Source organism: Ovis canadensis, chromosome 6 (genome assembly GCF_042477335.2).
Source record: "Ovis canadensis isolate MfBH-ARS-UI-01 breed Bighorn chromosome 6, ARS-UI_OviCan_v2, whole genome shotgun sequence".
Classification (NCBI taxonomy): Eukaryota; Metazoa; Chordata; class Mammalia; order Artiodactyla; family Bovidae; genus Ovis; species Ovis canadensis.
In genome coordinates, this window is record NC_091250.1 from 35,673,872 (window position 1) to 35,701,070 (window position 27,199).

A 27,199-nucleotide genomic window follows, 5' to 3' on the forward strand; every position below is an offset into this window, starting at 1 on the left:
TATATACACAAACAAGACATTTTCTCTATCTATTCATCTATCAGTAGACATTTAGGTGCTTCCATGTCTTGCCTATTGCAAACAGTGCTGCTACAAACAGGGATACAGGTACCTTTTTGGATTAGAGTTTTGTCCAGATATATGCCCAGGAGTCGAATTGCTGGAACATATGGTAGCTATATATTTTGTTTTTAAAGGAATCCCCTTACTGTTCTCCATAGTGGCTGCACAATTTACATTCCCATCAACAGTGCGGGAGGCTTCCCTTTTCTCCACACCCTCTCCAGTATTTATTGTTTGTACACTTTTTGATGATGGCCATTCTGAATGGTGTGAGATAATAGCTCATTGTAGTTTTGATCTGCACTTCTCTAATAATGAGTGATGTTGAACATCTTTTCATATACTTTTTGGTCATCTATTCGTCTTCTTTGGAAAAATGTCTATTTAGATCTTTTGCTTATTTTTTTTAATTGAGTTTTTTGTTTGTTTTTGTTGTGGTTGTTTTACTGTTGAGCTACATGAGCTGTTTGCATATTTTGGAGATTAAATTCTTGTCAATTGCTTCATTTGCAAACATTTTCTCCCATTCTGAGGACTGTCTTTTCATATTGTTTATGATTTCCTTTGCAGTGTAAAAGCTCTTAGTTTAATTAGATAGTATTTGTTTATTTTTGTTTTTATTTTCATTATGTTAGAAGGTGTATCCAAAAAGTTTTTGCTGCTAAATATGTCAGAGTGTTCTGACTATGTTTTCTGCTAAGAATTTTATAGTATCTGACCTTACATTTAAGTTTTTAATCCATTTTGAGTTTATTTTTGTGAATGATGTTAGAGAATATTTAAATTTCAGTCTTTTACATGTAGCTGTCCAGTTCTCCCAGCACTTCTTACTGAAGAGACTGTCTTTTCTTCATTGTATATTCTTGCCTTTTTTGTCATAGATTAATTGACCATAGGTGCATGGGTTTACTTCTGGGCTTCCTATCTTGTCCATTGTATTTCTGTTTTTGTGTCAGTACTAAACTCTTTTGATGACTGTAGTTTTGTGAGACAGTCTGAAGTCAGAGAGCCTGATTCCTCCAGTTCTGTTTTTATTCTCAGGATTACTTTGACTATTCAGGGTCTTTTGTTTTTCCATACAAATGTAAAAAATTTTTTGTTCTAGTTCTGTGTAAAATGCCACTGGTAATTTGCTAGGGATTGCACTGAATCTGCAGAGAAGGCAATGGCACCCCACTCCAGTACTCTTGCCTGGAAAATCGCATGGATGAGGAGCCTGGTGGGCTGCAGTCCATGGGGTCGCGAAGAGTCAGACACGACTGAACGACTTCACTTTCACTTTTCACTTTCATGCATTGGAGAAGGAAATGGCAATCCACTCCAGTGTTCTTGCCTGGAGAATCCCAGAGATGGTGGAGCCTGGTGGGCTGCTGTCAATGGGGTCACACAGAGTTGGACACGACTGAAGCGACTTAGCAGTAGCAGCAGCACTGAATCTGTAGATTGCCTTGGGCAGTATAGTTATTTTGACAATATTGATTCTTCCAAACCAATAACATGGTATAACTTTCCATCTGTTTGTGTCATCTTCAGTGATTCATTGATTGTTCAGTAATGTATTGTTTAGCCTCCACGTTTTGTGTTTTTTACAGTTTTTTTTCATGTAGTTGATTTCTAATCTCATAGTGTAGTGGCTGAAAAAGTTGCTTGATATGATTTCAGTTTTCTTAGATTTATCGAGGGTTGCTTTATAGACCAGCATGTGATCTATCCTGGAGAATATTCTGTGTACACTTAAGAAGAATGTGTATTCTGCTGCTTTTTTTTTTTTTTAATTTTAGTTTTTTATTTTTTAAATTTTAAAATCTTTAATTCTTACATGCATTCCCAAACATGATGGAATGCTCTATAAGTATTAATTAAGACTATTTGATCTAATTTTTCATTTAAGGTTTGTGTTTCCTTATTAATTTTATGTCTGAATGATCCGTCCATTGATGTAAGTGGGGCGTTAAAGTCTCTCACTATTTTTGTGTTACTGTCGATTTCTCCTTTTATGACTGTTAGCATTTGCCTTATATGCTAAGATGCTCCTATGTTGGGTGCATAAATATTTAGAATTATTATATCTTCTTGAAGAAGGTCAATCTCTTGATCATTATGTAGTACCCTTCTTTGTCTCTTATCAGTTCATTTCAGTTCAGTTCAGTTGCTCAGTTGTGTCCGACTCTGCGACCCCATGAATCGCAGCATGCCAGGCCTCCCTGTCCAACACCAACTCCCGGAGTTCACTCAGACTCACGTCCATTGAGTTGGTGATACCATCCAGCCATCTCATCCTCTCTTGTCCCCTTTTCCTCCTGCCCCCAATCCCTCCCAGCATCAGGGTCTTTTCCAATGAGTCAACTCTTCGCATGAGGTGGCCAAAGTACTGGAGTTTCAGCTTTAGCATCATTCCTTCCAAAGAACACTCAGGGCTAATCTCCTTTAGAATGGACTGGTTGGATCTCCTTGCAGTCCAAGGGACTCTCAAGAGTCTTCTCCAACACCACAGTTCAAACAACCTTTATTTTAAAGTCTATTTTGTCTGAGTATTGCTACTTCAATATTCTTTTGATTTCCATTTGCATGGAATGTTTTTTCCATCTCCTTACTTTCAGTCTGTATGTGTCCCTGTGTCTGAAGTAAGTCTCTTATAGACAGCATATATGCAGGTCTTATTTTTGTATCCATTCTCCTAGTCTGTGTCTTGGTTGGAACATTTAATCCTTTTATGTTTAAGATAATTTTCAATATATATATTCCTTTTTCCATGTTGTTAATTGTTTTGTATTTGATTATGTAGATTTTTTTTCCCTTCCTCTTTTGCTCTCTTCTCTTGTTGTCTGATGACTATCTTTAGTGTTGTGTTTGGGTTGTTTTTCTTTTGTGTACGTGTGTCTATTGTAGATTTTTGGTTTGTGGTTATCATATGGTTTTGATATAGCAGTCTCTCTCTATATATACCCAAGATTGCTTTAATTTGCTGGTTTCTTAATTTCAAATGCATTTCTCGTATCCTTCATTTGTACTCTTCTCACAATTGCTGGTTTTGATATATTTGTGAATGGATGATTCCCTGCCTTTACTGTATGCTTGCCTTTACCGGTAAGTTTTCCCATTTGTAATTTTATCATTTCTATTGTGGCCAATTTTTTTCCATCCAGAGAAATTTCTTTAGTGTTTGCTACAAAGCTGGTTTGGTGCTGCTGAATTCTTTTAGATTTTGCTTGTCTGTAAAGCTTTAGATTTCTTCATCAAATCTGAACAAGATCCTTGCTGATATTCTCAGTTATAAGTTTTCCCCTTTCATCACTTAAAATACATCATGCCACTTCCTTCTGGCCTGCAGAGTTTCTGCTGAAAAATCAGCTGATAAACTTATAGGAAATCCTTTGTATATTATCTGTCGCTTTTCCCTTGTTGCTTTTGTCTTTAATTTTTGCCAGCTTGATTTCTGTGTGGCTTGGTGTGGTCCTCCTTGGGTTTATCCTGCCTGGGACTCTCTGTGCTTCCTGGATTGAGTGAGTGTTTCCTTCCCCATGTTAGGGAAGTTTTCAGCTGTTACCTCTTCAAATATTTTCTCAGGCCCTTTTCCCTCTCTCTTCTCCTTCTGGGACCCCTATAATGTAAATGTTGATGCATTTAATGTTGCTCCTGAGGTCTCTGACTGTCTTCATTTCTTTTCATTCTTTTTTTTCATTCTATTCCACAGCAGTGATTTCCACCAGTCTGTCTTCCAGTTAACTTATTCATTCTTCTGCCTCATTTATTCTGCTGATTCCTTCTAGCATATTTTTCATTTCAGTTATTATATTGTTCATCTCTGTTTATTTATTCTTTAAAGGTTCTAACTCTTTATTAAACATTTCTTGCATTCTCTTGGCCAGTGCTTGTATACTTTTTCCAAGATCTTGGATCATTTTTACTGTCGCTACTCTGAATTCTTTTTCAGGCAGATTGCCCCTCTCACTTCACTTAGTTGTTGTTCTGCAATTTTATTTTATTCCATATTTCTCTGTTATCTAATTTTGTCTGACTTCCTGTGTTTGTCATCTTCATTCCTCAGGATGTGGGACTGTAATTCTTCTTGGTTCTGGTGTCTGCCCCATGATGGGTGAGGCTGGTCCAAGGGCTTGTGTAGGATCCTGGTGGGAGGAACTGGTACCTGCCCAGTGGTGGATGGAGCTGGGTCTTCTGGCTCTGATAAGCAGGACCTTGTCAAAGGGTGTGTTTACATGCAGCTGTTAGCTCAGGATGACTTTGGGCAACCTGATGGGTGGGGCTATGTTCCCACTCTGTTGGTTGTTTGTCCTGAGGTGACCCAGTGCTGGAACCTGCAGGCTATTGTGTGGGTCTTGGTGTCAAAACGGCAACCACCAGGAGTGCTCATGCCAATGTTTATTCTCAGGGTGTCCGCCACCAGTTCTTGCCCTCACAGTGAGCCATAGCCAATGCCTGCCTTCCCAGCAGACCCTCCAAGACCCACAGGTAGGTCTGGTCCTCCTATGGAGTCACTGGTCTGCCCTGAGTCCCAGTACATGTGAACACTTGATTTGCAGAGTGGAGTTTCTGCTTCCCTCAGTCCTGTGGGGCTCCTGCACTCAAGCCCTGCTGACCTTCAAAGCCAAATGCTTTGGGGGTCCTTCTTCCAATGCCACATTCCTGGGTTGGGGAGTCTGACGTGGGGCTCAGAGCTCTCACTATTGTGGGAAAAGCTATGTGATATAATTTTCCAGTTAGTGGGTCACCCACCCAGCATGTATGGGATTTGAATTATATTGTGAAAGCATCCCTCCTACCATCTCACTGTGGTTTCTTCTTTGTCTTTGTCTGTAGAATAGCTTTTTTGGAAGGTCTGAGTCTTTTTAATTGATAGTTGTTCAGCAGTGTGTTGTAATTTCAGTGTTTTTTTGAGAGGAGGTGAGTTCAAGTCTACTCCATCATCTTACTGCTCCAGAAGCCTGAGAGTCAGTATGATACATTGGCCTATATACTCTATTTGAAGACCTGGGGCCGAATCTAGGCTTCCTGTTTACTTTCAGGATTTTATTTCTGTGGGTCTCCCTCCAGTCTTAAAATATCACTGACTCTAAACAAAGAATTTTGGGTGGTCTATGCACAAGCATGGCCTTGCAACTTGGGCCTCCTTCTTAATCTCCAAAAAGCAGTCACTACCTGCTCTTAAGGAAACTGCTACTGAGCCTGGCAAATCTGTAAAATAAGGCAATGATGAAGGCTACCTCATCAATTGACTCTTCCTTTCATGAAAGAATTTCTCTGTAGCATGCAAAACTGTTTGATAGCATTTTACCTACAGTAGAATTTCTTTCAAAATTGGAGTTAACCTCTGAAACCATGCTGCTGCTTTAGCAACTAAGTGTATGTAATGTTCTAAATCCTTTACTGTAATTTCAACAATCTTCACAGCGTCTTCACCAAAAGTAGATTCCATCTCAAGAAACCACATCTCCTCATCTGTTGAAGCTTTAGCTTGAGATTGAAGCAATTTAGTCACATTTTCCGGCTCCACTTCTAATTCTAGTTCTCTTACTCTTTCTACCACATCTGTACTTCCTTCCTCTGCTAAAATCTTAAACCCCTCAAAGTCATTCATGAAGAATAGAATTAACTCCTTCCAAACTTTTTTAGTGTTGATATTTGACTGCTTTCCATGAATCACACATGTTCTTACTGTCATCTAAAATGGTAAATCCTTTCCAGAACACTTTCCATTTACTTTGCCCAGATCCATCAGAGATTGCTACTGATGGCAACTATAGCCTTATGAAATGTATTTCTTAAATAATAAGACTTGAATTGAAATATACCTTGATCCATGTGCTGCAGAATGAACGTTATGTTAGCAGGCATGAAAACCACCACTAATCTCATTGTATAACTCCATCAGAGCCCTTGGGTGAACAGGTGCACTGTCAATGACCAATCATATTTTGAAATAAATGTTTTTTTTTTTTCCTGAGCAATACTTCTAAACAGTGAGCTTAATTGTTCCATTTATAGAACACAGGAAGAGAAGACTGGGAATAATTTTTACCCTAGGATTTTTAAAGATAATTGTATTTTTATTTATTTGTTTGTGTTGAGTCTTCATTGCTGCACTGGCTTTTCTCTAGTTGCGGTGGGCAGGGGATCCTCTCTAGTTGCAGTGTGCAGGCTTTTCGTTGCAGCGGCTTCTGTTTCTGCAGGGCACAGGCTCGAGGGCACACGGGCTTCTGTAGTTGTGACATGTGAGCTCAGTAGTTGCGGCTCCTGGACTCTAGAGCGCAGCCACAATCATTTCGGAGCACAGGCTTAGTTGCCCTGAGGCATGTGAGATCCTCCCTGAACAGGGATTGAATCCATGTCTCCTCTGTGTGGGCAGGTGGATTCCTTACCACTGAGCCACAAGGGAAGCCCAAGATCCTAGCATTTTTAGAATGGTAAGTGACCACTGGTTTCAACTTAAAGCTACCAGGTACATTAACCCCTAATAAGAAAGTCCATCTGTCTTTTGAAGTTTTAAAGCCAGGCATTGACTTCTGCTCTCTAGCTGTGGGAAGTCCTAGTTGGTATCTTCTTCCAATAGAAGGCCATTTAAAATCTGTTGTTTAGTGTAGCCACCTTCAGTAGTTAGATTAGCTAGATCTTCTGGATAGCTTGCTAAGCAACTTCTACTTCTCTCCTTAAACCTCATTAACCAAGCGCTGTTGGCTTCTAACTTTTCTTCTTTAGCTTCCTCACCTCCATCAGCCTTCATGGAATTCAAGAGTTAGGGCTTTGCTCTGGATTAGGCTTTGGCTTAAGGGAATGTTGTGGCTGGTTTGATCTTCTATCCAGACCACTATAACCTTTTCCATCTCAGCATTAAGGCTGTTTCACATGCTCATCATTTATGTGTTCACTGGAATTCCATTTTTAATTTCTTTCAAAACCTTTTCCTTTCCATTCAAAACTTGGCTAACTGCGTGGTGCAAAAGGTCTAGCTTGTTTTTGACATGCCTTCCCACTAAATCTTCCCATCATATCTAGTTTCGTGTGACTCTTCCCTTCCCTTGAACATTTAGAAGCCATTGTAGGGTTATTAACTGGTCTAATTTTCAACACCCTTGTGTCTCAGGAATTAGGGGGGTTTGAGAAGAGGAAGACCGGGGAAGAGCCTGTCAGTGGGGTGGTGAGAACACATACAACATTTATGGATTGAGTTTGCCGTCTTGTATAAGTGCAATTTCTAGCATTCTAAACAATTACAATAGTAACATCAAAGACCAGAGACCACCATAACAAATGTAATAATAATAAAAACTAAAATAATACTGTGAGCATTACCAAAATGTGATACAGGGACAAAAAGTGAGCAAATGCTGTTGGAAAAATGGTACCAATAGACTTGCTTGACACAAGGTTTCTACAAAACTCCAATTTGTAAAAAAAAAAATGGAATATCTATAAAGAACAATAAGGTGAAGCACAAGAAAATGTAGTATGTCTGTATTGTTAGTGTATATAATTATATAATATATATCCACGTGGTATACACAGTGAGTATAGGAAAAGGCTCTTCCTATACATGATATAATCTGAGAATAGGAAAAGTTATCAGAGTTTGAACACAAACACAAATATAGAGAAGAATATTTTGGAAATAAGATCAAATTGTGGTTTGAGTTTTTTGTTTGGTATGATTATTTTTGTTGTTGGTAGTTTGTACATATAGATAAGAATGTATGGAAAAAAAGATACAGGACCTTAGCTTCTCTGGTAGGTTTATCCCACTCCAAAATCTTGTTTGATTTATAATTCATTAAAAAAAATTTAACTATAGTTCTATGTTAATTATACTCTCTGTATGAAATGTCAAAGGCATAAAAAATTTTCATTTGCAACTGCAATATAATGAAGCTTAAATTTTGTCAGAGAAGTATTGACTTTGCTTTCCAAAAAATTAATAATTAACAGAAATATAATTTCATATCTTAATTTAATATTTTCCTTCTATACAGAAATGCTCAGAATCAAAAAGAAAATATACCTATCAGATTATAATTATATTATTTTAAAAATATTTTTTGTTTTGAATATTTTAAAAATGGTAGCACCATTATAACAGAATGCCCATCTTAAATGTCTGATTGGTGTGACATTAATAAGCAAGTCAAACTCTAGGAGAGTATTTATTTTCAATACAATATTTATATTTTTTGATGGATAGATTTTGTTAATTAAAAAAAAGGAAATCACTCAGAATGTTCACTTAGCCCAGAACAAAAATAATTTAGTTTCTTTATCTAAATTCGGTTATAAAAGTATAAGATTAATTTCAGGAGATAATCTATAGGTTCCCCAGGATGAGGTACATGTGATGTTTGCATGCCTTTGCTAATGAGAACAGAATTGTGACTGGTGACCAAGAAAACACACCATGAAGGAGGGAAATATGCAGTGTGATAAAAATTATTCCCTCACGTGAGTTAAATCCCCACCCAGGGACTGTGACCCTGAAGTCAGTGCAGAAGTGAATCAGATCTGGCTCCAAGGAGGCCCACCGTGGGAAGGTCCTCCTGTAACCATTTTGGATTTCACCACACATTCTGGATTTCATGGCCACACTGCCCATTTACTGTTCATTCACTCATTCGTTTACTCACTCACTTACTTAACACACAGGATGACTGAGTACAGGTCAGCCTTCCCTAGGTGCTGGTTGGTGATACCAACGCTCCTGACCTAGAGAAGTCCGATCAAAAGTAAGAAACCCTGACCTATGCATAATGAATATGAGAAACGTATACAGCAAGGGACACTCAAATATATTTGGGGCGTCATAACAGAAAGGTAGACTTGAAAAGGTTAATAGGAGTTTATAAAACAACCAAGGCCAGGGAAAACACTCCAGGCTGAGGAAACAGCAAGGATAAAGGCAAGACAATCTGAAGTAAAACTGTCCCTCAGGCCAGAGATGGAAAGATATAGTCATGATTGAGTGGCCTTATATCTATTTTACTGTTATAACATGGTGTCTCCAAGCTTCATTAATTTTTTATCATGGTAAAATATACATAACATAGAATTTACCATGTTAACCATGTTTAAGCTTCAATAAGTACATTCACATTGTTGTGCAACCATTACTACCATCCATTTCCAGAACTTTTTCATCTTCCCAAACGGAAACTCTTGGACCCATTAAACACTAACTCCCTCCTCTCCTTTCCCCCAGTCTCTGGCAACCACTTTTTGTCTGTATGTATTTGACTATCTCAGGTACCTCTTTTACTTGGAATCATATAATTTTGTTTTTATTTAGTTGCTCAGTCGTGTTCAGCTCTTTTGTGACCCCATGGACTGTAGCCAGCCATGCTCCTCTGTCCATGGAATTCTCCAGGCAAGAATACTGGAGTGGGTTGCCATTTCCTTTTCCAGGAGATATTCTGGACCCTGGTATGGAACCCTCATTTCCTGGATTGGTAGGCAGATTCATTACCACTGGAATATTCTTTACCAGATTCTTTACCAGAGAAGCCCAGAATCATATAATACTTGTATTTTTTTGTGTCTGGCTTATTTCACTTAGCATCATGTCTTCAAGATTCATCCCTGTTGTAGCACGTGTCAAAATTTCATCCCAAACTTTTTTGTTCACATGTCAGTTAAATCATTTGGATTAACTGTACCTCCAATACATGGACTGTATTAATGTATTACCTAATTATAAAGAATAGACAAAAATAGATATTTTCAACAGATAAGACTAAAAACTAAACTCATTTTTCCTTTTATAATGAATTGTCTCAAAATCTCTGGGACTGCCCATACCTTTCTTTGGATACCACTGCTAGAGAACATGAAAAAGCATTGAGGGGAATATATAGTTTAACATTCTGACCGAGTTTTCCATCAAACATTCTCCTCCTGCTCTGTGCTCTATAGTTAGTGAGGAGGGGTAGTTTTCAAAGACTAGATAATTCAAATCATTTGATTTATATTTTTAGAATAGAAGGTTCTAATGAATTTATCAAGTGTATCCCTCGTTCATTGCAATTGCATATCTTTCCAACTTCAGTCCACATAAAACATTTTATTGAAAGCATAAAATACAGCTACTGGAAAGTACTGACTGGTCACTGTTGATTTTAAGATTGCAGGTGAATATGCTTGTAGAACTTAAGGGTCTCTTAATGTTGTTGAGTATTGTTTAAAATTGTATCAAAATCAGTCTATTCCTTAAAAACAAACCGCAAAAAAAGGTACTACTAAAAACTGTGAAAGCAAAAGCGAAGTCACTCAGTCATGTCCGACTCTTTGCAACACTGTGGACTGTAGCCCACCAGGCCCCTCAATCCACAAGTTTTCCAGGCAAGAAGGGCAGATGCTTTACCATCTGAGCCACCAGGGAAGCCCACTAAAAACTGATTAGAACAATAGAGTTCATATTGGTTGAAAAATTATGGACCTTGGAGCCAAGGAGACCTCAGTATAACTCTGACATCACCACTTACTAGCTGTGTAACACTTGGCAGATGCCTATATTTTTGTTAACTTTCATTTTATTATCTATAAATATTTGACAATAACTTCTTAGCAAAGTTGTTAAGAGTATGAAATGATGTAATGTGCCTGTGTGCCTTCTACAGATGCTAGTTGGTATTAGTATCGTCTTTTCCATCTATGAAGGCGGAACAGGAAAACCAGTTTTATTACCGTGTTCCACGTACTGCTGCTGCTGCTGCTGCTAAGTCACTTCAGTCATGTCTGACTCTGTGCAACCCCGTAGATGGCAGCCCACCAGGCTCCCCCGTTCCTGGGATTCTCCAGGCAAGAACACTGGAGTGGGTTGCCATTTCCTTCTCCATGTACTAGGACATATTTAATCCATTTTTCTGGAATGCTCTCTTCCTTCCCCTCTCCCCCCAGAAAATCCAAACTGGATTTCAAGATTCAGATTTCAGTGTCTCTTATTTTGACATTTTTAAAGGTCCAATTAAGCTGTTTCTCATCACAATTCCTATACTGATTTACTTATGTCTCTAATATAATGGGGTCTGCCTTGGTGGCTCAGAGATTAAAGCCTCTGCCTGCAATGTGGAAGACCTGGGTTCAATCCCTGGGTCCAGAAGATCCCCTGGAGAGGGGTCAGTGCTGTGATGAGCTGACCAGTTCCCCTTTAGGAAAAAAAGGACTTATTACCCCTATTCCAGGAGCCAACAGCCCCATTTTAGGAATCATCTCAGATGAGAGTACCTCTCAGGTCATCTCTCTCCCCAAGGTGTCCCCATCTAATAATTGAAGGGTGATATAATGGTCTAGGACCTCCAGAACACTGAGACAACTCCAAAGGATCATCTCATCTTCAGAACTTGCCTTAGAGTAGGCTAAGGCTTCCACTGAGACCAAGTCACAGCTAAACTTCTCTCTTTCTCTCCCTTTCCTCTGCCTGTCCTTTCTCTTCTCCAGGTTGTTATAAGGACATTCCCTAATAAACCTCCTGCACTCAAATTTCTGTCTCAGAATCTGCAACCCAGGAACCCAAACTGCAGCCTTACTTCATGCACTTATTGCTACAGCTACTGGTTCACAGTGTGTCTCATTGTATAGTCTGGGTTTAATTTGGTTTATCTTTATATTCTCAGGATCTAGTTAGTACCTAGTTGGTATGAACTAGGCATCCGCTTGTTGGATAAATTCAATAAAACTGAGATTTCATAATCTCTGGGCAAGAAATTTTTTCTATTTTCTTGTTTAATTAAATTTATTTATTTATATTCTCTCTTTTTGCAAAAAAGGAAATGAGAGGAGTTAACTCAAGAACTGACTCCAATTAAGTAGTGGGGAAATTGAATGCCAGAATTGTAAAAGCCAGTATACCAATGCTAAGGATCAATATAGTTGTCATGAGTCATTGAATAGTTGTCAATCATTGAGTAGTCTTTGAGCTGAGCATCTACCATATACCAAGCACGGCTTAAATGTTCAACTGAGACTAACTCTCTTCCCCCAGGGAAAATTCTGTTCAAGTGAAACAGAAAGGCAACAATAGAATAAAATAGCATAATTCTAGAGAGCTGGTGTGAAGGACACTGAAGGGGATCAGCAAATACCATCCCCCAAATATGCCTCACTGGCACGTTCATTACTTTGAGCTGAAGGGAGTTGGGAAGCACCAGATTCAGGCAGGGCTCTCTGCCCTTCCTGTATCAGGAAGAGGAGAGAATTCTTATCACCAGAGATGAGGAGCTGACATCATGATGAGTCTGTACAAACAAACATTTCTAAAATAACCTTTGTATTCCCTTAGTTTGCCGCATATGTTTCCTTTTTACTTCTTCACAATTTAATACCCCCAGTTCAAAACCCCTTTACTTTGTCTTGCCACATTTCCGCAATTTATCACTCTTTGTTAAAATGATATATAAGCCCCTGGGTCTAACTGCTTTGGGATTCTCACTTCTTTCTATGAAGCCCTCTGTGCCAAGTAAAAATATTAAAATCAAATAAAATGTACATGCATTTTCTCCTTTTATTCTGTCTCTTGAAGCCCCCAGCCACAGAACCTCAGAGAATAAAGCAAAAGTCTGTCCTCCCCTCCATCACTACAGGTAGTATGGTCAGGAATGACTCTCCCAGGTGAGCAAAGATCTCAGTGAGGAGAATCTATCCTTTCAGATATTTGGAGGAAGAAAATTTTAGTAGGGGCACGAAGATGCAGCTGATACAAAGGCCAGGAATTAGGTACAAGAGGGAGTCTGAGTTTCAGGTGGCTACACATGATAAATCGCTTGTTTTTATCTGGAAAGGTAACATATTCTAGGAGAAGGCAATGGCACCCCACTCCAGTACTCTTGCCTGGAGAATCCCAGGGATGGAGGAGCCTGGTGGGCTGCCGTCTATGGGGTCGCACAGAGTTGGACACGACTGAAGTGACTTAGCAACAACAACATATTCTAATTCTTAGGAGGAGCCAAAGTTTTTCCTTGAATAAACCTGGATGGCACTGAAAGAGATAAACAATGTCTTCATCAACTATTCCACAACAAAAGACTGAAGCAGAAATCTGCAACAGCTTTTGCAGTGACATGGGAGACCTAACATTAAGAAGCATTCAGAAAAGACAATTTCTGTGAGGGGGACAGTGTCTCAGCGCACTTAAAGCAGCAGCTAGACGACATGACCTTTAGGTTTTCTTCTTTAAGAGCTAGATGTCAGACTGTCAAGATCGTATCTACTCTCAAGGGCCTCAGTGCAGGTATTACTAAGTCTCCATTTCTTCTCTGACTCATTAATCAAGGAAAAAATTGTTTGGAACAAACTGGGACAAAGGCTTTTAATCATAACATTCTATTTCCTGCTGCATTTAAGACTCACAATTTAGACTAACTACATAGAATTCTATGGAAATATCACCTACCCAGATGAAGAACTACTTATTTTCAGTATATAATTCCATTCTTTTCATTTGCAAATGCATACACCACCACCACCCATTGCTATAAAATAGGGGTTTTAATTTTTTAGATGTATTTAAATTTTAATGAGATGCAAATAAACGATAACAGGCATAAAATTAAGGAAATGGTGTCAAGATACACAAGGAAGTGGGAAATGGAGAGGAGATGATTAAGCTATTACAATAGGGCAGATTTGCTTAACCTACCTTTATAATTTTGTTTCCTAATAATTAAACCAAGAGATAGCACTTATTAAATAGCAACAATACGCCAGCAGAGGAATGTCACAATAACGCCAGAGAAAGAATGTGAATTCCAAAGTGAAAATTTTAGCAGATCTAGTTTTATCGTAGTAGCAGAAGGTTGTCAGCACGTCACACAGCATGTATCACAATCCTCAAAGTGCTTTGACTTCTTATTACTAATAAGTCACACAAAGTATCTAGTAAGACAATGAATGAGATGCATTCGATTTTTGCATATATTTAAAGCACTTGTGACCAAATCTAAACTCTGCCACCTGAAGGAGTTGAAGACATGCCACCCCCAAATTTGCTACCTTGGTCATTTGAGTTGAAAGCGCTTGAAAAGCAGCAAATGCAGGGAGAGGCTCTCTATGCACCCCCTTATCTGCCTGGAGACAGATCCTCCAAAAGGAGCTCAGCTGTCAGCCGGGGGAGGTTGACTCCTCTCACGGGACAGGAAACTAGGAGTGACACCACAGGTGGACAGACTTTGTCACCAACCTCTCTCTGCAATTCTTCTAAGTCCATCTTTCCTTAAGTTATTTACTCCACTCCAAGGCGATGGCGCCCCACTCCAGCACTCTTGCCTGGAAAACCCCATGGATGGAGGAGCCTGGTGGGCTGCAGTCCATGGGGTCGCTAAGGGTCGGACACGACTGAGCGACTTCACTTTGACTTTTCACTTTCATGCATTGGAGAAGGAAATGGCAACCCACTCCAGTGTTTTTGCCTGGAGAATCCCAGGGACGGGGGAGCCTGGTGGGCTGCCGTCTATGGGGTCACACAGAGTTGGACACGACTGAAGCGACTTAGCAGCAGCAGCAGCAGCATGTGACCTACATTCCTCCTCCCCTTCCTCTAGCAAGATAGTTTATAAGCTCTCTGATTCTAACCTTTTTTGAGGTATTTACTTCTTTTTTCCTCTGAAGCTACCCCCCTCCGCCCCAGTACATAATATTTAAAATGAATATGCTTGTATACTTTTTCTCCTGTTAATCTGCCTGTTATTTCATAGATCCAGCTTTTGAATGTAGGAGGGTAGAGAGAAAGTCATTTCTCCCTTATATATCTACTTTTTCAACTATAAAACCAGAGCTGATAAAGTGTTGGGGTCAAATAACAATCTGTGAATGCCCTTGGCTGAGGGCTTCCCAGGTAGCGCTAGTGGTAAAGAACCTGCCTGCCAGTGCAGGAGACGCAAGAGTTGTAGCTTGGATCCCTGGATCGGGAAGATCCCCTGGAGGAGGGCATGACAGCCCACTCCAGTATTCTTGCCTGGAGAATTCCATGGACAGAGGAGCCTGGTGGGCTACAGTCCATGGGGTCGCAAAGAGCTGGACACAACTGCAGTGACTTAGCATGCATGACATGGCTGCTGGAGGATGACAGTCATGCTGTCTTCCTTCCCTTCCTTTTCTCTTTCCACTGCTTAGCATAGAAGAAAGGCTATGTCCTGAACACAGACAACAGTACTAAGCAGCTTCCTTTGGGGCCTGGAGCAAGTGTACAAATGGAGGCCAACATCCCTTATCTACAAATGAAAAAGTTGTAAATCAAGCTGGCAAATTGTTAAATATGTTATATCCTTTTATCTTGATAAATACACTTTCATAACAATCCAGAAGGCCAAGTTCAAGTTTAGATTTCTCAGGTCCCTCTGAGTTTCATGCCAAAATCTGGCAGGAGGCCCTTGGGGCACAATCCTTCTCCCCAGTCATGAGGCTTGTATCCCTGCCCTTCCTTCCACCCACTTCCCCACCCACAAGGGGTCTGCTAGGCATGGTGTGAACACCCAGCACGATCAAGCTCCAGACACATCTTCATAAGCAATGGGCCCTAGAGTCAAAGGGTGTGCACACCTGCAGCCACAGGAGAAATTGAATGGAAGAGGTTCCAGCAGGTCTTGGAGCCAGTGTTTGGGCCTGTTGAACAGAAAATCCTGTGGTTCTAGATACCCTGAACTTAGTCTAGAAATGAGAATAAGGATCCCAGGCAGACAGGAACCTTGGGCCCCGAGGACTCCTCACCTGCTTGGTAGAAAGAAGGTAATGGGAGGCACTCTAAAGCCTCTCCTGAGGTCAAGTCTTGCCTGGTTCTCAGAGTGACACTGTTGAAAAGTTTAGAAATTCCTGCAATAATTGCATCATCACCAGGAAACCGATGCCCACAAAAATACTGAAGTTAATATGATTATGGTATCAAGAAAAAATAATTCTATAAAAACCTACTTTCTACTTTTCCTGTATCAACAGAAACAAAGATGAATATAGCTTGAGTGCTTTTCACTCACTCTTCTTTTCCCCAGCTCTATCACTATTTTAAAGTGATTTCTATTTCTACTCCTGCTTATCTCATCTGAATTCTCTCCCACCCTCCCTCTCTTCTTCCTTCCTTCCATTCACTCCTCCCTCCCTCTTGATTTCTCATTTTGTGTTTTGATAAACCCATCATGTTGATGGACAAAAAAATACAATTAGAGGCTAAATTTGCTAGTTTTAAGAAACTTATAAGTCTTCCCTGGTGGCTCAGGCAGTAAAGAATCTGCCTGCCATGTGGGAGACCCAGGTTTGATCCCTGAGTTGGGAAGTATTCTTGCCTGGAGAAATATCTGGAGGTATATCAGTTAAATGCAGAAGGAATACATTTTCCCGTCTCAATGGAATAGCTCAAACTTTCTTGATTCCTAGGACTCTCTTTATTTGATTCATATGTGTCCTCTAAAACCTGTGAAATGCCTTTACTGAAAAAGAGAGTAAAATATGCTTTTTAAAATTTCTTTGCACATGATGAAAGAGAAATTACTTAGCTTCAAAAGTCCCTTGCCTTTTTTTTCTGTAGCTTATTTATTTTACCTTATTTTTATTGGAATATAATGTTGTGTTAGTGTCTGCTGCCCAACATGAATCAGCCCTATGTCCCCTCCCTCGTGAGCCTCCCCCGCCCTCTCCCATCCCACCCCTCTAGGTCATCACAGAGCACCAAGCTGAGCTCCCTGCACTATACAGCAGCTGCCTTCTATAAATATTTGCCCTTCAAACTGTGAAACGCACCTTGTTTTTGTTGGTGTCACATTACTGATCCAAGTACTTCCCATTTCACTAAAGGCAAATAAAGGGGAATGAGCTACTTTACACTCAAAGAACAAAGGCAGCAACAAAAAAGACCTACAGCCCCAGGATAGAAACTGGGACAAACAGCTGGACAACTACCTTTATTCCACCCTTCATTACTCCTTGAACAAAAATCAGCAAATCTGCCAGTATTAACAACTCCTCTTGCTTGCTCACCAGTTACTTTGTATTCTCAAAAGTCATTACCAATTAAATGTTCCCATAATCTGACCAAGTCTAATCTAGTCTTTTTCCTCATACTGCAAAATATATTATTCTGTATAAAGTCCATGCAGAAGAGTGGTTTGTTCATTAACATCCATAGTAAGAACATTTCAGGCTTTCATAAAAACAAGTCACCAGTCCTTTCATAATGAAAATGATATGATAGGCTTTGCAAAAAAGAAAGCACCACAGAACTAACATGAACTGGAGATGTGGCTTTTGTGTTGTTATCTGCCAGTGTGAGGACATTTAACCCACCATTCTCACTCTTTCACCTGACACTTGATAAGCAAAAATACGCATTGGCTAAAAAATTCACCAGAGGCTTACTGAAGCCATAGAGGATGAAAGGAACTGCCCAATTACCTTGGTCATTTTGGGCTGTTGTAACAAATATACCGTAAATAGGGTGGCTTAAACCGCAAACATTTGCTTCTCACAGTTGAGAAGTCCAAGGTCAAGGTTCAGGATGCTGGTAAGGCCCCCTTCCTGGTGGACAGATGTCTGTCATTTCACATCCTCACATGGCAAAGAGCGGAGAGAGGGGGAGCAAATCTCTCATAACTTATAACGGCACTAAACCTATTTATGAAGGCTCCTCCCTCCTGAGCTAACTACCTCCCAAAAGTCCCCCTCCAAATACCATCACGTTGGGGGTTAAGCTTCAATAGATGCATTTTGGGGAAACATAAACATTCATCCCATAGCACCCACACTGAAAGGAAACCAATAATGTCAGCTATATCAATCATATAGGGTTTGTAGAAAAGGCTGTTGAATGTTAATCAATACACTTTTTATTAAAAGTTTCGATCATTAAAGAAATATGTCTCAAGTAACACACACACACGACTTAATCTGTAGCTACATACAGTAGACACATAGACAGATGAATGATCTGCATATTCACAGACACTTGCGCGTAACTGTTTAAATGAGGTGCGTCTCAAATATAGAGCTCACACGCACAGTCATATACAAAATCATTTCCCAAAGAAGAAGCTTTTAACAACTAGCCAGTACATTTCCCTTGCTTTGGTCATTCTCCATGGCTCCCAGTAAAAAACTCTCAGCTCCCAGTGAGGGGCTGAGCAAGCTGGGAAACTAAAATGATGTAACTTTTGTTGTTATGATTGGAAAAAGAGCAATGAGCTGAGGTATGGCCTGGTGTGCTCTAAAAGGCAGAATCAAAAAGGCAACTCTGTGCACTGTTATCTCTAATATATTTGCTTATTTTTATTGAAGAATCTTATTTATGAACAGAGACATATATCCTCACATATGAAGACACAGGGCTCTTAATTCAGCCTTCATATCTTTCCTCCTACTGATTCCCTGCCTAGACTGGATGGTTCAAGCCATTCATTGTATTTGAATTACTGAGGGCTTCCCATGTGCTGGGCATAATTCTAAGTACAAAGACAGAACAGTTAATGAGACAGATAGGGCCTCTTGTACCAACTGGCAGGGGTAGGAGTGGCAAGAGATGGGAGAGGAAATGGGTCAATAATAAGCAATAAACAAGGAAACAAACACCATTATTTCAGGCAGAGATAAGCTCAACAAAGACGTTAAAATGCCTTTCTCTCCCAATTCTGCGCCTTCACCCCATTCCTACCTTATCATCTCTGAGTGACAGTGTTTTCTAACAACCTCTCTGCCCAAACCTGATCCAGGCTCCTTTGGCAAAGGTCAAACGCTTTTTCTTATTGATTTTGTAGTTGTAATTCCTGGCATATATTGTTTTTTGCTTACCATATAACATATTCAATAAATGCTAATTAACTGAATGAATCTGTTGAAAAAATAAGCCACCAACAGTAGGCTTAGCATCGAACTATTATTGTACAACTTAAGGCTTAGTAGGAATGATGTGATTATAACCTTTTACAAAGATTTTATGATATTCTCATAGGAATCATGGTCTATCATTTAACTTAGTAGCTCTCACCCCTCCCTTACCATATTTAAAATATTACAACTTAAGATTCACACTACTAAAGTGATGTTGGTCAGAAATTGAATAGAACAGATAAACTGTATAGTTGAGAGGTGAGCCCAGAGATGCTGAAGTCAGATCTAACATCTTCCAGAACCCTAAAGAACTTGCTTACAGAGACAGAGCAGTGAGTTGTATTACTCAGATAGTGACACAGCCCTGAAGGACAAGCAGTGCTCAATAAATAATTTGAGGCTGCTGCTTTCCACTACTGGAAAACCACTGTGACCTCATGATGGCTTTGGCCATCTGTCTGCGGGCTCTAGCCAGCTCAGGTCTTTGTTCAATGCCTCCCAGGGAGCTATCAGTTCCAAGGTAGGCAGAAGAAAAACTCTTGGCATTGCAATAATAAAGAGTTTCTTGGGGTGACTTAGGGCTTCACAGGTGGCACTCGTGGTAAACAGTCTGCCCGCCAAGGCAGGAGACACAAGATGCTGGTTCGATCCCTGGGTTGGGAAGATCCCCTGGAATAGGAAATGGCAACTACTCCAGTATTCTTGCCTGGGAAAGCCCATGGACAGAGGAGCAAAGTGGGCTACAGTCCATGGGGTTGCAAGAGTCAAGACACAACTGAGCACGCACACACACAAGGTGACTTTGGACTCATCTGTGTGACAGTGGGGATAGTACAGACCAGAGTGCAAACCACAGAACTGACTGCTTCCAACATCAATGAGAAATGCCTTCTATTGCTGCCAAAGCAATTATAGAAGAATCATACTAAAAGTGCTATTAGGTTTTAGAGATTCACCATGGGTTTTATTGAATTACATCTTTAAAATCTTACTCATCAGGAGGCCAGCCTATCTTTACCACGTCAAATGTGTTCCTCTGTACTCTGACAGGTCTAGGACCATGGATTAACTCCTGAGTCTTTCCTTCCAAGACAGGATCCAACAGAGCATAGAAAAACCACAACTCCAGTGGCAAACATGAGAAGCCTGAAGTCTTCTGCAGAATAACCAATAAATATCTACTGTACTTTGTGGCCACAGGCTTTTCTTTCTTTTAGCTAAGTTTAGGAAGTGAAAGCAAAAAATATTTTCTGTTTTTATTCTGCTAATGGAAACTCTGGATCAAAAAGATACTGAATTAGTGAATCTCACAGAGAAGAAACGTTATTAGAGATAAAGCAATGGGCTTTTCCTGAATTTCTTATTTGTAGTCTCTTTCTCAAAAGACAGAAAAGAGTCGAAGCAGATTAAAAGTGAAAGTGAAAGTCACTCAGTCGTGTCCGACTCTTTGTGACCCCATGAACTATATAGTCCATGGAATTCTCCAGGTAAGAGTACTGGAGTGGATAGCCGTTCCCTTCTCCAGGGGATCTTCCCAACCCAGGGGTTGAACCCAGGTCTCCCACATTGCAGGCGGATTCTTTACCAGCTGAGCCACAAAGGAAGCCTGAAATAGACTGGTAGATTAGAAAATGTGGGTTAATAAAGGGCAAGTCTTGTTCTCTCATTGTGGTACCCATCATTTCTAAAATTGAAAATAACTGCTGTTTATGGAGCATGATGTGTCAACCAATATTCTAGATGTTTCATGTAATTATCTAATTTCATTCTCCCAATAACACTATGTGGTAAGTGTAATTTTCTTACTTTCATAGACAAAGAAATTGAAGCTCAGAAGCTTCCAGTGATTTACTCAGTCTTATAGGTAGTAAATTGTAGTGCCAGGATTGGAAACAGAATGTGTATGCCTTTAGCACTTTCATCCTTTACTGGGGAAGAAAAGCAGCCCTGCCTGCTCCAGTAAGGCTTCCCCAGTGGCCCAGTGTGGCTCAGGTAGCTTATGAAACCTCATACAGGAGACACAAGAGATGCGGGTTTGATCCCTGGGATGGGAAGTTCCCCTGGAGAAGGAAATGGCAACCCGCTCCACTATTATTGCCTGAAGAATCCCACGGACAGAGGTGGGATCACAAAGAGTCGAACATGACTGAGCATGCACGCACGCACGCACACTGCTCCAGCAAAGAAGGGGAGAGAATCCGTCCCCAGATTCCCTCCTTGGGCCCCATTTCTGGGCTTCCCAGGCTTCTCCCTGTGGCCGTGTGCAGCGAGCCTCTCCCAGGCTGGAGTGGGAGTGTGGGATCACCCTCTTCCAGAGCCTTTTGATGTTCTCTTGTGGAGAACCAAGACCCCTGAGGCAACTGCCCACAGTTTTGCCCTGCTCCACTGGGGAGGGTGACTTTCTTTTCCCTCAGGCAAACGGCTCCTCTCACATCCAGATCTGTTCAAGCAGAAGGAAGTGCTGGTGGCCAGTGATTTCTTGGGCCCCAGAGGCTGAGTGTGTACCTAAAGCATGGGTTTTAACTTGTTGTTCACCTTTGGCAAAAACAACGTCTTGTGTAAGGAACACTCCTAGCACCCAGAGCATGTTCTCCAAATACCATTCCCCATTGAAATTGATAGATATTTGGGGCTTCCCTGATAGCTCAGTTGGTAAACAATTCGCCTGCAAGGTGGAAGACCTGGGTTTGATCCCTGGGTTGGGAAGATCCCCTGGAGAAGGGAAAGGCTACCCACTCCAGTATTCTGGCCTGGAGAATTCCGTGGACTGTATAGTCCGTGGGGTCGCAAAGAGTTGGACACGACTGAGTGACTTTCATTGAAAGGAAACAGTCTCCTTGGAGAAATGGCAGTCTGGTTCTTGGGAGCCTCTTCAAGATGCCATGTTTCCTGGTTCCTGGCTGGAATCAGCCATGCCTGAACAGATCTAAATATCAGTTGCTAAGATCAGAGAAGGAGAAGAGAACTAGATATTATAAGCGTCCGGGTGAAAAAGCATGGTGCTTCCATGAAGTAGTCTTGCCAGGGGAAATCAAATCTGAATCTGATCAACCCTAGATCTGACCACCAACAGACAGAAGAGCAGACCGCAGTGGAGCTTGTCTGCCACACTGGGGGAATGGATGCAGCTAGCAAAGTCCTGACTGCGAAGCAGTATGAGGCAAACCACCAGATGTCTTCAACAAATAAATTGCAAGGCGAGAGAAGAAAAGGAACCCTATATGTTAAAAAGAGAGTTAAAAGTAACCCATTTCACTGTGCAAAACTTACTGGGATCCTAATTTAAACAAACACTATTTTAAAATTTTATTACATTTATGAGATGTCTTTGTTTTTTAATCTGACTGGATCTTTGTTGATACTAAGGGATTGTTGGAGAGTTTAGGGTATGATTATCATATTGTGGTTATGGTTTTTGTCTTAACCTTCTTATACTTACAAGTACATGCAGAAATATCTAGATATTGCAGATACAGATATTGATATATTTGATATTATCATATCTTGGATTAGCTTCAAAATTATGTGACTGCAAGAAAAGTCCCCCCAAAAATAAATAAATAAAATTTTGTTTATGAAAAAAAAAATTTGCATGCTTTCCAATTTATCATACCCTTGAGAATAAACTATTTCAAAGTTCTAACAATACCCCTTCCCTATTAAAAAAATTCTTTAGTTATAAGACTCAACTTTGCATTTTCATCCTGAGCTATATTCTTTTTTAAAGTATGAACTCATAGCAGGAATCTTAAATATTTAATTTACATGCATTTAACTTATTTAATTTAATTTGCATCACTAAATCCAAGCACTTTTTTTTTTTTTTTTTTTTTTTATGAAAGGGACCTTCTAAATATAAGCTTCAGAGAAGGCAATGGCACCCCACTCCAGTACTCTTGCCTGGAAAATCCCATGGATGGAGGAGCCTGGTAGGCTGCAGTCCATGGGGTTGCTAAGAGTCGGACACGACTGAGCGACTTCCCTTTCACTTTTCACTTTCATGTATTGGAGAAGGAAATGACAACCCACTCCAGTGTTCTTGCCTAGTGGGCTGCTGTCTATGGGGTCGCACAGAGTCGGACATGACTGAAGCGAATTAGCAGCAGTAGCAGCAGCAAATATAAGCTTGTCCCATTGGTCTTTCTAGTTTCATGGTAGTTTTTTCAGTCCAGAATGACAGCTCATGGTGGGATAATGAGCCGTTAAACACAGTGTGCCTCAAAGAGGGAGAGACCAGTTCCAGGGATCACATAACAGGTATCTGATTAAAATGTTGCATGAAAAAATAAATAAATAAATAAATAAAATGTCGCATGATATCCACATCAAAATGAAGTTGACTAGAACAAATGACCTTCAAGAGAAAAGAAGAAGAAAAAGAGAGGGTGCATAGCAAGGAAGAGCAATTGAGGACCTGAAACAGGACGTGTTATAATAACTGTGCCAGATTATCTTACGACCATCACAAAATAAACTGAAGTTATTTCCTCAAAAGTCATTCAGTCTAAGCATGCTAAGCATCTCTTACCATATTTGGATGTTATTCGATTCACTCTAAAGGAATGAACACCTATGTGATTTTTCAAGAAATCCTATTATACCATCCAATGACTATAACATTCCTTATTTTTCACAGATGTGGTTGTACTTTCATGCCCCTATTTAAAATAACCACAATCACAGTTCACTACAATTACCTGGATAGATCTCCCGGTGTGACATCTCACACCTATCTGGTGAGATAAACTATCTTGGGTAGGGTTCTAAATCATTTGCTTTGTAGTGCTTCCTGCTTCTTAAATTGGGTGGAGGAGGGAAAAGCAAGGGAAGGGAAGGTGGCAGACAAAAAAAGAAAGAAAAGACATGATAGTATTAAGAATAATTTAGAATTGGCTCTTTAACTCTGAAAGGACATAATAAATTTGTACTATAATTTATGAATTACATTTCCTTCATTTTTCTTATTTTCTTACTTCTTATAGAGGAAGGTACTATTTGCTTTTCTCCTGTGCCTTCTTATAGAGGAAGGTACTATTTGCTTTTCTCCTGTGCCTTGAGTGTTTTCTTTATAAATGGAAGAGTAGGAAGAAAAGAGCTGGGAGTGCAGTAACCCCGGGCCCATTGGTTTCTTGCAGGTTACCTTGCAATTTCTGGTTGTACTCGCTCCTGTCAGACTGGCTCCTCCTCAAGGTACCAGAGTGGTCCCCAGGAACACTGCTCTCAACCACAGTGTCAGTCTTCCTTCTCTCCAGCATATAGAGCCTGGCCCTCAGGAAGGACAGGTTCTTTTTCTTGGTGCCCATGTTTTCTTTCCCGGGAGCTTCTTTGGGCTCCATTGGAGGCTGAGACCACCTCTAGAGGCCGGCGGGCAATCACTGGCTGCTAAAGGGCCTTCGGGGTGAAGGTTACAACCCCAGCCTGAGGAGTTTAACTGCCTCCTTCCAACCAACCAGCTTCTTTCCAGGGTGACCTGTCTGTGACTGCCACCTCCACGGAGTCCCAGGGCTCCACCCCTATGAGGTCATTCTTTTTTATACCTAGAATCCAACAGGGGAAGCTGCCACCTGTTACCTGAGCGACCTGCCGCACCAAGCTAGGCAAAGCAGGGACTCCGCCTTCACACGCTGCGGAAGCGAACAAAAATCCCATTGTGCGGGCCTAGGGCTGGGGGTGCGGGGGGTGGGGAAAGTGAACAAGGTGAGGAGGGAGGAGGGGAAGCACGCCTGTGTAACCTGCGGCTTATGGGTTTAGTGTGAGCCTCTGGGTGTGGACAGGTGCGCTGGGACACGGAGCTGTTTCTCTGCCTGGAGGCAGGTTGAACTCCTATGTGACTTTCAGCTAGAGTCATCCACATGTGACTGTGGAGCTTGTGTGGGGCCGTGAGAATTTGCATTTACATCACAACATTGGAGGCAGATTTTTTTTCTTTTTTTAAAGGATTATTGTGCTCACTCAAAAAGGCAATGGCACCACACTCCAGTACTCTTGCCTGGAAAATCCCATGGACGGAGGAGCCTGGTAGGTTGCAGTCCATGAGGCTGCTGAGAGTCGGACAAGACTGAGCGACTTCACTTTCACTTTTCACTTTCATGCATTGGAGAAGGAAATGGCAACCCACTCCAGTGTTCTTGCCTGGAGAATCCCAGGGATGGGGGAGCCTGGTGGGCTGCCGTCTATGGGGTCGCACAGAGTCGGACACGACTGAAGCGACTTAGCAGCAGCAGCAGTCATGCTTCTGCCTTTGAACACTGAGCACTCACAGACTGTTTGCTAAAAACATACGTGCCAAGCCCTTATTCACAATCCTGAGAAAACAAGGATTTACACTGGCCAGGGGTCAGGCATTTGGCATTGTGGGAAAGACCTGGAGCCTTTTCAATATCTTGCTCTCCACTTGCTGCCCTAGGTTCAAATAAGTCCTTTCACAGCTCCAGGCCCATCCTTCTATGCCCTGGTCCTGGGGAAAATCAGCACTGTGCCTGTGTGTGATGTCCGAAGGATCTTTTCCCTCCCTTTTGCAGATGGAGTGCTGGAAAAAAGCAGCTGACCTTGGGAAAATGAGAGGAAGGGGAAGGGTTTGAAAGTGAGAAAAGTCACTTAGAAATTGGAAAGGCCTGGGGAAGAGGGAGGGTAGAGAGGCAAATAGTGATGGGCCTTTCATTAATTTTTTTGAAGTTGTTTTTCCTTGTATCTTCTGAGATTTCTCAAGGGGGAGGTTCTCAGAAGCTCTGGGAATGTGCAGTGTTTTGTGTGCCCTCGTTAAAGAAAAGAGAGACCCGAAGGAGAAAAATAGACTCCTTTTTTGTTGTAAAGGGACCGCCAAAATCTAGCTTTGTGCTGCCCATTTTGAATCATGGTTAATTCTTGTTAGACAAGATTTTAAAATGAAGACAAAGAGAAAAAAATATTTCCAACTCTGAGTGTGTGGGCTGAATACAATTTGCATAATTACCTTAAAAGATAAATGACAAATCTTCACCCACTATAGAGACATCTATATATAGTTTGGCATCTTGAATGGCTTGTATTTAATATAATTGATAGTCTTTTTAAACAAGCCCTCCCAAATACATTTAATAAATGCTTCTCAAGGCACATTCACTGCTAAGAGGTGAAATGAGCTTTTGCTTTTTTTTTTTTTAATTCACATTAAAAATGCCTCAGTTGTATTCTACTATTATATATACATATATGTGTAATGTATATTGTGTTTATTTACCCGGTTACTGACAGATTTATGCTGTTAGATATAGTGCTACTGCAAAAGTGTGCAATTGGAACCACAGGACTTACGGGAAATACGTGGCTAGGGTTAGAACACTCAGAAACTTTGTCAGGGACCAACTGAAAAAAGATTTAAAAACTGAAAAAAAAATGGTAGCACAGTTTTCCTTGTGATAAATGGTTAAGAAATACATAAATACTACAATAAACGTGGCACTTTGTATTGAATCAGTACTAAACATTGCTTGTGGAAGTGGCTATTAGAAGGGTTACAGCTGTAAGTCATGAGGAAATGATGAAAGCCGTGGCATTTAAAGTCGGATGGAAATGTACATCACCAGATGTGGATGGGTGTGGCTAGTGCTGCAGGCCCTGAACTGAAGGGCCTGGTAATCTTGAGGGGTGTTCATGCATGAGTTTTGTGTACACCACCATGGCTCAGGGCATCTGGATATGGTTTTCTGCATTCACCTAATGTTTCAAGTGGATGAAATCACCCATAAGCAAATGTGAAATTGTGTTATGCTCAAAGAGTTCCCTAATATATCACTTTTGTTGGAACAAATTTATGTTTTCAAAGCAAGTATAGCAGAACTGGCTGTGCTAACTTTATTATATTTTAAAATTTCACCAGTTGAGAAGATATATAATATATTTTGGGGGGCTCCAAAATCACTGCTGATGGTGATTGCAGCCATGAAATTAAAAGACGCTTACTTCTTAGAAGGAAAGTTATGACCAACCTAAATAGCATGTTCAAAAGCAGAGACATTACTTTGCCAAAGGTCCTTGTAGTCAAGGCTATGGTTTTTCCAGTGGTCATGTATGGATGTGAGAATTGGACTGTGAAGAAAGCTGAGCACTGAAGAATTGACGCTTTTGAACTGTGGTGTTGGAGAAGACTCTTGAGAGTCCCTTGGACTGCAAGGAGATCCAACCAGTCCATCCTAAAGAAGACCAGTCCTGGGTGTTCACTGGAAGGACTGATGCTGAGGCTGAAACTCCAATACTTAGCCACCTCATGTGAAGAGATGACTCACTGGAAAAGACCCTGATGCTGGGAGGGACTGGGAGCAGGAGGAGAAGGGGGCGACAGAGGATGAGATGGCATCAC

At 40.7% G+C, this 27,199-nt stretch overlaps 1 protein-coding gene across 1 annotated transcript in view; it reads right to left on the reverse strand.

The window, feature by feature from the left end:
• ARHGEF38 (Rho guanine nucleotide exchange factor 38) overlaps positions 1-24,375 on the reverse strand; it is a 148,125-nt gene extending 123,750 nt beyond the window's left edge. The window contains exon 1 of the mRNA XM_070292438.1: positions 24,002-24,375. Within this exon, the coding sequence (XP_070148539.1) occupies positions 24,002-24,197 (196 nt within the window). The 5' untranslated portion in view covers positions 24,198-24,375. The remainder of the gene's footprint in view (positions 1-24,001) is intronic.
• Positions 24,376-27,199: the final 2,824 nt, after the last annotated feature.